General features: G+C 51.4%; 1 protein-coding gene across 1 annotated transcript; it reads left to right on the plus strand.

Moving 5' to 3' along the window:
• The first annotated feature begins 2,261 nt into the window (after positions 1 to 2,261).
• LOC110548245 (WAP four-disulfide core domain protein 5) lies at positions 2,262 to 7,583 on the plus strand. The gene is made up of 4 exons (XM_021636339.2): positions 2,262 to 2,519; positions 6,396 to 6,536; positions 6,629 to 6,769; positions 7,135 to 7,583. The coding sequence occupies exons 1-4, from the start codon at positions 2,435 to 2,437 to the stop codon at positions 7,137 to 7,139; spliced, it is 372 nt and encodes a 123-aa protein (XP_021492014.1). The 5' UTR covers positions 2,262 to 2,434; the 3' UTR covers positions 7,140 to 7,583.
• The last annotated feature ends 5,019 nt before the right edge of the window (positions 7,584 to 12,602 follow it).

Genomic DNA, 12,602 nt, shown 5'->3' on the forward strand with positions numbered 1-12,602 from the left:
ACCAGATACGTCTGCACCCTGAAGAAATCCGTCGTGTTCTTTGACCTGATGTTTCCATTTAAACGAAATTTTAAAAAGTGTCTGAGATGTGACTGCAAAACTAAATGCTGGGATTGTCAGCCTGTCTTCCTTCACGGAAATGAAAGATGAGAAACCTGCCTGTCTTCCATTAAAGAGAAGATCACATAGCGTTTGTCTTTTAAGACAGCATGCTGTCGTCAGAACCCACGGCATTACAGAACACTTCACAGCACAGAATGTCCACCAAATAACCCTAACTGGGGTAGCACATTGTCAACAAACGTGTATAATTTATAATTTTGATTCCAGCACTCAGGGAGGCAGAGGCAGGTGGGTCTCTGTGAGTTCAAGGCCAGCCTGGCCTATAAATTGAGTTCCAGGACAGCCAAGACTACACAGAGGAACCCTGTCTCAAGAAGAAAAAAAAAAAAATTCCTCCAAAATAAATCTGCTCGGGATGTACCAGAATCCCAAAAATACCAATAGCCCTACATTAAAGCCTCCCCTCCCCCCACCTTGACAGGGGCTCCTACACAACAGGTGTCCCCCTTCCTGGGGCCTTAGAAGACAGCATAAAGGATTCAAGTTGAACCCAAGCTGTTCCTGAGCTCCAGGCTGGGATGGGTAAGCGAGACAGACTCTGGAATGTCACCTTCCTTTCCCAGGGTCCCACGAAGCCAAGAAGCCAAGGAAGCTGCCTAGGAATTAGGTGGTGTGTGCCAATGGAGCAGTCCACTCCCATCTCTGGCTATCAGGTTGCTCATCTCTTGAGTGAGAGAGCTTGGGGCAAGGCCTTGATCATCCCCATGCTGATGGCGTCCTGTGCTCTGAAGTTTCCATTTGGGTCCCCATGGGATACCAAGCCACAGCTACTGTCTTCCACCAAGTGCAGAGCCAACTGCATGGTTGCGAAACTCAGGGTGGGGTTCTCTGGGTGAAATTTTAGAGGGTCATTTGCTAAGGAGGCCAGGAAGAAAGGGCGTTTCACTGACACATACATTGGCTCTAGCCAGAGACGTTAGCCAAACCAGAGTCATGCTCTAGCCATCCCGGTTAGCCAGCCCAGGCAAGAAGCAAGGCCACTAGGGCCCTCCCCAAAGATGTTGGGCTCTCTTCCATCACAAGATCCTAAGATGAGAGGCTAGGCCTGGCCTCATTCTCTAGACGTCTGGAGCCAACTCCTCCAGACAGAGGCCCAACCCTGGCCCTTTGCTGTCCCCATTTCTTGCCACCATTTCTTGCCATTCAAGCTGATTCCTGCCTCTTTTCTAAGACACTGTGGGAGCTTCAAGAGCTTAGAGAGTCAGGAAGGCAAATATCTCACTCAGCCATCACCCTGTACATCATCAATCAAGCCAAACTCAGGAAGCACAAAAAAACAAAAAGGACTTTGTTTGCAGTCTTAGGCACTGAGATCCCAGAGGAATTGAGTTCAAAGACTCTATCTGGCTGACTATTCTGAAGAAGGCAGGAAGATGGGTGCTTGAACTGGCACACAGAGCTTACTTGCTACCGAGCAGTAAAATCCCCTTCACGGGAAGATTGCATTGAATGTTGAAGAAGGACAGGGGCTGTGCTGGCCCTGATGATGCAGGCCTGTAATCAAAGCTACTCGGGAACCTGAGGAAGGAACACCACAAGTCAGGGGACTGTGTGGGCTACAGAGCAGCAAGTACGATGTCAGCCTAGGAAACTTAGCAAGGCCTTGTCTCAAAACTGAGAAAGTTAAAGGGGTTAGGAACGTAGCTCAGTGGTAGAATCCTTGCCTAGCATGTGAGAGGCCCTGGGTTTAATCCCCAGCGCAGGGGTTGGGTAGGTAGTGGGAGCTAACAGGGGCAGTGAAAAAAGGAAGTCAGTGGAAGAATTATATACTTAGGAAGACCGTTCATGAAACAAGAGTCCGGTGCCATCTCCTTACCCATCTTCCGTCTCTGGGCACAGCAACCAGCCTGGTTGTACCAGATGCTCCAGATGCCTGTAGTCAGAGGGTGGAGGTGGCCCAGGCTCACATTCCTAGGCAGAGCCAGTGACGTGGGTCAAGTTGCCTTAAAGAAAAAAGTCTCCATGTGTGGCTTTCGTTATGACTCCTCCTTCACTCTCCACAATACAGATGAGAAAACTGAGGCCCAGAGACAGGTAAGACTTGCCCAATACCCAGAGGCCACGTCAGCAACACAGGCAGGACTAGATCCAAATCCCTAACACAAAGAACCTCCGGTAGCCTGCTTTCAACTCTTGCTCAATCCCTGCCAGACAGACATCAGGCAGGGGTGGTAGGGTGGGGCGGAGATCAGGAAAACACAAGCCACTCTAGCCCTCCTCTCCTGAATCACCTGCTCTGGCATGCCTGCGGCTGTAGGTGTTAATTTGGGGGCCTCTGGGCCCTGAGCTTAGTGGATGCCACAAGAGAAACATGAGAATCCAGAACTCCCTCCTCCTGGTAGTCCTCCTGGCTTTGGAGACCCAGTTGCCTGTGGCCTTGTGTAGGAAGAAGGGAGGTGAGTGTCATGAATCCTTTTGCTCCAGGGGCCAAGTGGTTCCTTCCTCTCTGTGGAGGGTGAGGGCTTTGGGACAGCCAGTGGTGAGTGAGGGGTGGGGGTGGGGGGGTGTGCATGCGTACGTGCGTGCCTGCCTGCCTGCCTGCCTGTCTCAGTGCTCCCAGGAGCCTGCATTTCTATCTGCACATCAGACTTTTTCATGCTTGCGTCTTCACCTGCCAATGAACTCTGCCATTTTCTCCCGGTGCTCGCCTGGGCCTACATCCACATCTGAATGTTTTAAGGACACACACGCCTATTTCTGTGTACAGGTATGCTCATGTTCTGTCTGTATGCATACACTTACTGTGTCTGAGCTTCTGGACATGTCTGCATGCATCCGTGTGTCTCCGTGTCTCTCCCTATGGAGAAAACATTACATGATTGCTCCAACATGGCTTCCAAAAGGGACTTGGGAATTAAGCGAGGACTGTGGCTCCTGGGACCTGGCATCTGATGGGAGGATCTTTGCCTTTGTCTCTCTTCTTCCTTTCTCAAGCTTCAGTCCCATTCCCACCCCTGACAAAGCTCAGATTGGCGTGTTGACAGTGAGGGAGGCACAGGGGTGCTTTTTACAGGTGCCCCCGTCAGGTCAAGGCCACTCCCTCATCTCCCTCTGAGGCTGGTGTGCTTTGACCATTCCCGTTAGCAGAGTTGGCCCTGCTTTGGAGAAAGGTATGGAAATGGGGGCAGAAACCCTTCCTCCAAAGCTGGGAAGCCTGCACGGGGTAGATGAAGAAAGCGGTTTCTGTATGGCACCCAATCCTTTTAGCCTGAAGTATGCCTTCCTCAGGGGCACAGGTCTCTGCCTAGGGCATGAGCTGTTTGGGGGAGGAGGCTGTTTGGAGACCTCAGGATGGCAAGGCCTTGTGTTGCCTGTGATCCATCATGTAGCACTCTTCACTGCGACACAGTGAGTCAGTTCTGTTTTGTCCCCATTTTACTGATAAGGAAAACCAAGGCCTAGTGCTAAACTGCCCACCCAAGGCTGAAGACTGAGGCGGCATCCAGTGTGGCGTCTGACTGCAGTTCTTGTGGGTCAGAAAGGCTCACCTCACCAACTCACTCCCCACGAAATGCGGTCAGTGCTTTCCTCTCGAAAATAAATGAGGCCCTGAGGGACAAGTGTCAGCTACGGCCTTAAATGCAGCATATGTGGTGATCTTGTGCAGCCACGGAGGGGTCCCAGGAGGGCAGCCCTGATGCCCACACCCAGGGTGAGCTCTGGCTCCACCAGAACCTGGGCCTGCTCTACCTGGTCAGTTGTGACAAACACCCTCACCATTACCAGTTCACATCACTCCGTCCTTCCCTGGTTTCTCTCCCATGAGACATCGGCCTGGCTCTCGGCAGAATTGCAGGCAGTGGCAGAAGGAAACAGGGCCGAGGGCAGGAAAGCCTTGGTTTGTCTCGCTGGAAGCTCAGCCACTTCTGTTTATAAGAGGCCATTGCCCTCATTCAGATGTCAGGGCGGTGGCAGTTTTGTAGTTACATTTAGAGAGCTGTGTGCCAAGGGCTAGGCGTGCTCATGCATCTGACTTCATCTGTGCAGCCAAGCACATCTGTTTAACCATGCCCGGGATGGTTGCTACACAGGTATACAGGCTACACAGCGGCTGTGGTGTGTGCGTGAGTGTGTCACAAGTAGGAAAGCTTCGTGTGGGGGGAAGGTTAGGCGAATGGGTCTGAGGTGACCCTCAGACCCCCCCCCCCGAACACCCTTCTGTACACCCCAGGCCTTTATGTCTCCACACGGTGGCACCTTCAGCTTGTCCCACTTAAAATGCCATCTTTCTCCACCCCTCCCCCATTCAGTCTCGTTCTTGGAACCCAACCCCAGGGCCCTCGTCCAGCAGCTCTCCCTGCCTCTCTGCTGCAACCTACCCCGGACCAGCTGCCCTCCACCCCCACCCCCGCCCACTACAGCTTCCACTTCCCCTATTAGAATTCAGACAGCTCCATCCGGCCCACTGTCCGAGGCCTGAGCACTTCTGTGCTGGGCTGTGAGTTTGGTTCTAAATCCTGGCCTGTAGATAGTGTCCAAAAGCTCTGACCTGATCCAAAACACAGAGAGAGAGAGAGAGAGAGAGAGAGAGAGAGAGAGAGAGAGAGAGAGAGAGAGAGAGAGAGAGAGAGAGAGAGAGAGAGAGAGAGAAGAGAGAGAGAAGAGAGAGAGAGAGAGAGAGAGAGAGTTTTTCCCTTCCCAAATACCCCCCTCCCTCCCCAAAGCGACCTCCCTCAGAATGTATTCCCTCCCAGGCTATGCTGCTCACTGTCCAGCAGGGGGCAGCAGTTCAGCTTAAACCATCAGTTCAAGCGCTAAAACTGGCAGTACAAGAGCAGGGGGCCACCTATTACACGCACAGCCAGTGCCCAAGAGGGAGGAAGTGGTTGACACAGAGCCAAAGGCAGCTGCCTGAACTCTAAGTAAGGAAGTGGGAACTTCCGGGGGGCTTGGGTAGCTGGTGCTGGGTAGGTAGTGGGACAGGGACAGGGAGACCTTCTGGGAGAGGTGTCCCAGGGATTACATCATGGCTTCTGTGATGCTAGACTGAACTGCAGCTCTGGGACCAGCCCCATCCCTGTAGCTCAAACAGCTAAGGCAGGACATAAAGATCAAAGGGAGCCAGACCCTGAGGGTCCTAAGCCAGGCCATTGTGGGGATAGGCTGGTCACTGTCCTTTGCAGGCCTTAAACTTTTTCCTCCACAGAGGTAAGTGATTTCCAGCTTGTACGTGAAATGTCAACACGAGGAGGGGCTAGATCAGTTCCATCGTAGAGCTGTTAGAGGGAAAGGTTCAAAGGCAGAGTTGACGCTTGAATCATAAGCTGTGCCGCTGGCAACAGCGCGGAACACCAGAGTGTGGATGTGCCAGGCTGGCAAGCAGCTGGCACACATGCGGCCCTGGGCCTCCCTTCAGATCCCTCTCTTTCCAATAGTCGTTGAGCCCCCAGCACCGCGCACTGCTCTACGCTCATGACGGACAGGGCGAGCAGGCAACAAGCCTCAGCTTCTAGCCAATGGGAAGAACAGACAGCCGCAGGCACACCCCCCAGGCCTGAGCCGGCTCCCCCCCACCCCCACCCCGGGCTCAGAGGAGCAGGGCCTTCTAAAGAGGTGACATTTCAACTGGGATCAGTCAACTGACCAAGCGGCCAGGGTGGAAGTCAGTGCCAGGCAAAGGCAGAGCCTGGCAGAGAGAGCTGGCTTGGAGCAGCTCAGGAGCCAGTGAGCAGGAGAGCAGGCGCGACGGAGAAGGGGGGGAGGCGCAGGTGGGGGGGTAGGTTTACCCACCTAATCTTGTCTGAGGTGGAGAATCTGTGTGTGTGTGCGCGCGCGTGCGTGTGCGCGTGTGCATGAAGGGCAGAGGACAAAGACCTAGGGTGTCATTTCTCAGGCCACCTACCTTGTTTTTGAGACTGAGCTTCTCATCCACCGACTCAGCGAGGAGGCCAGGCTGGCTGGGTGGCAAACCTGAGAGATCAACCCTGTCTTCACCTCCTCTGGGGCTGGGGTTGCACGCGCACGGCACACTCCCTCCCATTCTTTTGCTGGGTTTTTCTTTGTTTAACGTGGGTTTTGGGGATCAAGCCCGGGTCCTAACTGAGTGATCTCCATAGCCTGAGATTTTTTTTTTTTAATTTTATTTTTCCTATCCATTATGACGCTTGAGTGCCAAATTAGCCCTAGATGTTTTTAAAAAAAAAAACAAAAAACCCCTATGATGGCAAGCAAGAAGTAAGACACTGCGATATTCCATCCTGCAATTCCGAAGTCCGTGATTCTTCCCAACCCTGAGCTGCCTCTGCTTACATGACCTGAGGGTTCTCCTGCAGACAAATCGGGGGCCTGCCCGCCGGACGACAGACCCTGCACCCAGGTGACTCCGGATCAGTGCATGAACGACCGCCAGTGTCCCTCATCCTGGAAGTGCTGCTCCCGAGCCTGCTTCCGCCAGTGTGTCCCGAGGGTCTCCGGTAAGTGCCCACTTCACTGTACCGACCACCCAAGCCTCAAGCCCCAGGGCGTGCGGGCCCAAGTGAGACTCACCCAAGCCCCCGTATTGCAGTAAAGTTGGGCAGCTGCCCCGTGGATCAACTCCGCTGCCTCGGTCCTACGAAGCACATGTGTAACCAAGACTCGGACTGCTCAGGCAGGAAGCGGTGCTGTGCCAGCGCCTGCGGCCGGGACTGCCGAGACCCCAGCAAAGGTGCCATCCCTGCTCCCCCTCCAGCCCCCTCCCCCCTCGCTCTGGGATGTCCTTCCGGGTCAACCATCTCAGCAGGATACCTCCCTCAGAAGCAGGTCTTCCCAACACGTGGCCACAGCTGGAGACGTAGGATGCAAGGGCTCCCATCAGTGTGGCAGGAACACAGGGCTCAGAACGAGCTGCGCCACGGAGGCCACATCCCTGAGCCGCCCTGAACATCAGTTTGCCGTTCTGAAGGAGGCTGGGGAGTCACGATGATGATCTTAGCCATCATCGGCGTTAGACTGATGGGATGTTAAATGGAGGAATCAGGCCTAGAGCCCTGTTACAAAAGAGGGCGTAACCCTTTCTTTCCCTCTCTTTAGGCTAATTCCAGCTTAGGATCTGTGGCTCTGCACCCCAGGTGTGGTTCCCACCAGGAAGAGCTCATGATGGCGGCCAGGGATCCCGCCTCCCAGATCACCTCTCCGGAGACAGCTGCCCTGTTGTCACTACCCCTACAACTCCCGCCTTCTCAGGTCCCCACCTCAAAGGCACCCCAAAAGCACCCTGTCCCACTGCCGTGATGAGCTTCCATCCTAGCTCAAAATCATTTTTACATCTTTCCGTAATTGTTTCCTCCACTTAAAATGCCAAGTCGGGCAACCCCTTCTCTGCGGAGCCCTGAACCCACCTTCCAGCAACCCTCCCCCACAAAATGTATGTCCAGTGGAATTCTTTAAAATATCAGTCCATCCACACGTGCTGTTCCAGTCTTCCCTGCCCCTTGAGAATCACACCAGAAGCGTATAAAGTTGTGTAAAGTGCCCCTGTCCATCTAGCTACACGATGTTTTCATTTAAATGGCCCTCTTTTGGGTGAAACAATTCCTTTACAAAGGATGGTGCAGGGGAGGGGAAGTATGGCCTCACTAAGGTAAATCAGATCCAAAGGATCACCGGCCAGACGCCGAATGGAACTGTGAAGCCAACCGCAATGAAAACAGTAGCTCCATTAAGTTAATCCATGCTTCATTTAAATAACATCATTAGACTCTGGCTAGATAAGGCCACCTGCCAAGACAGAGCCTGTCTCTGTTTTAATAAATGGAGATTAACAAGGGTTAAAGAGATGTCAGAGAGGCAGCGCTCTGACTTCAGACAGCTCCCTGGCAGAGTCGGGAGGAAACAGAGAGCCTCTCACTCAGGGAGTCGATGCTGTTTCATGCTGTAGCCAAGTGCTTGCTAAGATCGCTGGGGATGCCGCACCCAGGGAAAGGTGGCCCAGCATTTTGGGGTGTCATGTATAGAGTAGGTCTGTCTCCATGGTTGAGCTGCATCTCACTTGTCTTTATTCCCCAGTGGGGGGGAGGGTTGCCTACCATCAGGGCCTAATTGGGATTTCTTGAGTGGAGTCAGCAAGGCTCCATCCATTCCTTAAACCCAAACAGCTGATTCCTGACTCTCCTTCGCTCTCTTGCTGTAGCCCCAGGCCAGTCCTTCGCCACCTCCTTTTGCAGTGTAGAAGATGGAAAGAGTCCCCCTTTTTGGCTGCCAAAGATCCTATCCCTAGATTCAAATGCCTGAACTGTTGACTCATAGTAACAGTTGCTAACAACAGGGATGCAAGGTGACACCCAGGAAGGAAGAAAGCTCTCTGGACTCAGGGACTCTCTGCGATCTTGGCTCTTTCTCGGCCTCCTTCTGGGCTTCAGTCTCTCAGCCCATCACATTAGCACAGAGAACACAGAGAATCCTAGTCTGTCCACCATGTCCTGTCTCTTCCAGATTCCCTAGGGGATAGTGTAATGTCCCACATGTGTAATGGTTAGTTTATAAATTGCCAGCTTGGCAGAATCTAGAGTTACTTGGGAGACAGGCTTCTAGACACCCCTATTGGAGATTATACTGATAGGCTAATTGATGTAGGGAAGACCCATCTTGAATGGGGGCGGGACCACCCTCCCCTAGGTATGGGATCCTGGTCTGGACAAAATGAAGCAAGTGGGCTGAGCATAGCCTGCACGCGTTCCTCAAGTGATGTAACAAGCTTCTTCAGGCTCCTGCTGCCTTGACTTCTGGGCCATGAAGGCCTGACTGTATCATGAACAGTGAGCTGAAATGAACCCTTTCTGTCTCCCATTGCTTTTGTCAGTGCGTTGTCAGTCATGGCAACAGAAAGAGACACTAAGACAGCACCCCAGTTAATCTGGAGCCCAGCTGGGAGCCTGTTGGGGTAGAACCAACAGCCATAAGGCAACATTCTTCCAGAGGCCTCCAGCCTCTGCCACAAGAAGAGCTCATTGGAAAGCCACTGTCTAAAGCTGTGCTGTCTCAGACAAGCCTCACACTCGGTGTGGGGTGGAGGGGCTATTTGTGGTAGGAGGTGTTGAAGGCCTACCAGATAGCTTTTGTTGTTCCTTGTTTCACATATGAAGAGAGCTCAGGTACGAAGAGGTTAATTTGGACAAAGTCAAAGGAGTTGTACATACTAGAGGTAGGATTCAACCCTGAACAGTTGGGACCCAATTCTTTATCGCCCTATTAAGCAGTTACAGTAGGTCTTTGAAAAGTCGGTCCTTCCAGCCTTAACAACAGTGTCCACAGATGGAAAAAAAAAAGAGAGAGAGACTCATGCTATCCAAAGAAGGCTGTGTGAACAGGCTGGATCAGACACTTTGGAAGCCATGGGTTTCGTTCTGGAGGGAGAAGAGGATGAACATTCTGAGGCTTGGTAAGGACACTCCCACATAAACCAATTAAAATTTGGAGGCCAGCAGTCCCACCCATGGCTCTTGAGGGCTTCCAAATTCTGAGTTAGGTCCCTGTAGTGACACGGGGTGCCAGATCACAGGCTGCAGCTTTTCTGACTACAGGGGGAATATCCACACAGCCCCTCTGCTCCGGTTCCTGACCCACTCACCATTCTTCGTGGAGACTATTGTCTATTCAAGTGTCTCCTCAGTTCTCAGCTGCCAAACCCCTGTTATAAAGGCCTGGGGCGGGGCTGGGGGTAGTGGGAGGATACTGGAGGCCACAGAGACCTAATTCACCCTGGAAGCCCAAGCCCTGAGATTTAGTAGGAGTGAGAAAGTGTGACGGTCATCACCCATTCTCCCCTCCTTCCTTTTCAGCAATAGCGTCTCCAGTTAGAAATATAGTCCGCACTGCTCAGCTAGCTATTGGAATGCTTATGACCCTCCACAAAGTTCCCAGGCCAACATAAAGGCGGAACCATGAAATGTTAGTTCAGCCACAACTGTATATTTGTGTATTTTAGTAACATTCTATAACAATTTAAAAAGGTAAATGACCTTAAACATTTTTTTTTCCTCTTGCTTTCCTTCCAGCTAGAGATGTCCAGGAGGCTCAAGACTGGCCAGTCAGAAGCAGGAATCAGTCCATCGGGCAGGCCTTCCTAGGAAGCCATTGTTTTTCCAACTAATGAGACAAGGTCAGCCTTTTGCTCCTCCCCCAGGAACCCTTCACACTTCCTGGAAGGCAGCTGCTACACCTGCAACCTGGAGACCTGTCGTGGGCCCCCCAGTAAGAATTCTGGTAGAAAGAGTCATTTGCTGGTTCCAACTTAGAAGTGTTCCCTCGGGGGCCGAGGAGAAGTACCCCAGAAAGAGAGGAGGCTCGTGAGAATGTGACAGAGGCAAGGCCCACAGGGAGCAAATGTAGCTCTCCCTTCACCTCTCCCCTTGCTAGCCACACAAGGCTTTGGCGGCCTGGGTGAAGGTTTAACAAACAGACTGTAGCTTTGTCCAGAGGGAAAACACCCCAGGAGCCAGTGTGCACAGAAGGCTAACAGAGCCTCAACCGTTCTATGATCCTATGCACAGAGAACCAGCAGCACCCCCTCCTGGGATGAAGGCTCCACCAGAGAATGGAGGAGGGAGTCAGAAGGAGCTGATCTTCAGCGCCTGCCGCTCAGGAGCAGCTGCAGCTGCTGCGTCCTACTGTAAAAGACAAGCTCTTCTCTAGTGAAGCCGCTTGGAATCCATTTCCGTTCCAGCAGCTAACTGAGCCTGAGACAGTAAAAGCAGGAAAAGTTATTTGTGGGGATGGCACAGCATGTGCTAACCCACTCTGAAATCCAGAAGGAAGATACTGTTCCCACTTTGCACATAAGGAAGAGAAACAACCAAGAAGAGACGCTTGGCCCAAGGTCACACAGGAATCCAGGGGCAAAGGCCTTATCTATTGCTGGGTAACGAATTGCCACTAATGAAGTGGGTTAATCAATGCACAGTTATTAGGTCATAGTTTCCTTGGGTTAAGAAACCCAGCACAGGTCCTGCATTTCCTGGGGCTACAGCCGCATGTCGGCCTGGAAGGGCATGTTATCTGAGCCTCAGCTAGAGAAGGCTCTGTTAGCAAGCGTTTGCTGGCGGCATTTCAGCTCCGTGAAGGCGCAGGAACCAAATACCCAGCTGCCAGTGGCCAGAGTCACCCTCACTTCCATAACCTTCCGGCCTGGTAACTTGCTTCAGGAAAGCCAACAGAAAATCCTAACTTTGCACAGTCTAATCACAGAAGGGATGGGTCATCATCACACTTTAAAAGCAAACCAGTAAGTCACACACCCAAACACACACACTCACGCATACACTCATACTAACACATATACATGCATGTATATTAACACACTCAAGTACACACGCTCACACATGCTAACACACACTCACAAACAGACATTAACACACAACATACATACACATATACACACATACACTAACAGCAGACACACAAACATGCTAATACACATTTGTACACACACACACACTCAAGCACACACGAATCAGTACAGTGTGTAGCTATGCCATTCACATACTCCTGATCTAAAGAAACAGTGGGATGACAAATTTGTAAGGTTGGGAGCTGCCAAAATTATGGTAATTTTTAACACATTTTGCAAAAAAACAAAACCAAAAACCCTAAAATAAAACATCACCAAAAAAAAAAAACAAAAAAAAAACTAGCATACTGCATTTTGAAGACTTAGCCCAAAAGTGAATATAGAAAATATCTCGCTAATACTTTCTTTATTGATATCATGTTAAAATTATATCTGAAATATATTAGATTAAATAAAATACATTTTTTTTTCAAAAAAATCATCTGTATCTTTTTTTAAAAGATGTTTGTTTAGTATACGGGTGCTTTGTCTTCCTGTTTATCTACACAACGGAAGAGGGCATCAGCTCCCATGGGACTATAGTTAGAGACAGTTGTGAGCTGCCATGTGGGTAATGGGAATTGAACCTAAGTTTCCTGGAAGAGCAGCCAGTGCTCCTAACTGCTGAGCCATCTCTCCAGCCCTCCCCTCCCTTTTGTAAGGCACTATCAGAAAGAAAAGAAGTTGAAATATGTATCTCAGCTGGCCTGGAACTTTCTATTCGACCAAGGATGACCCTGAACCTCTGATCCCCCCCAAACACACACACACACACACCTCCCTGACTGCTGTGATTATAGCTATAAACCACAGTGCCTGGTGTGCTTGCAGTACTGGGGTTCAGCCCGGGGGCTTCATGCCCAACAGGCAAGCAACGCCACTGAGCCTCACTCTCAGTTCATAACTTGTAAATGGCATAGGTGGGTCCCATCGTTTCCGTTGTGCACTTGGTGCTAACTTCAGCTACGTGACCCTGAGAGAGTCCTCCTTCTTCTCAGGCCTTACACATCCAGCTCAGGAACAGCACCTCAGCCACCCAACTCACGGGTTGAGACGGCAATGATTCGGGGCCTGTGTTGACCCAAGGGAGGGGCCTATTTGTGAGCATTGCTATGAGTGAAAACACACACAGCAGCCTTCCAAGAAATGCTGGGGCAGGGTGAGGGTTCTTTTA

Source organism: Meriones unguiculatus, chromosome 4 (assembly GCF_030254825.1).
Source record: "Meriones unguiculatus strain TT.TT164.6M chromosome 4, Bangor_MerUng_6.1, whole genome shotgun sequence".
Classification (NCBI taxonomy): domain Eukaryota; kingdom Metazoa; phylum Chordata; class Mammalia; order Rodentia; family Muridae; genus Meriones; species Meriones unguiculatus.

Coding starts and splice junctions, on each gene's coding strand:
- LOC110548245 (XM_021636339.2), top strand. CDS start 2,435: ATGAGAATCCAGAACTCCCTCCTCCTGGTAGTCCTCCTGGCTTTGGAG. Junction 2,520..6,395: donor CTTGTGTAGGAAGAAGGGAG/GTGAGTGTCATG, acceptor GTTCTCCTGCAG/ACAAATCGGGGGCCTGCCCG. Junction 6,537..6,628: donor GTGTGTCCCGAGGGTCTCCG/GTAAGTGCCCAC, acceptor CCCGTATTGCAG/TAAAGTTGGGCAGCTGCCCC.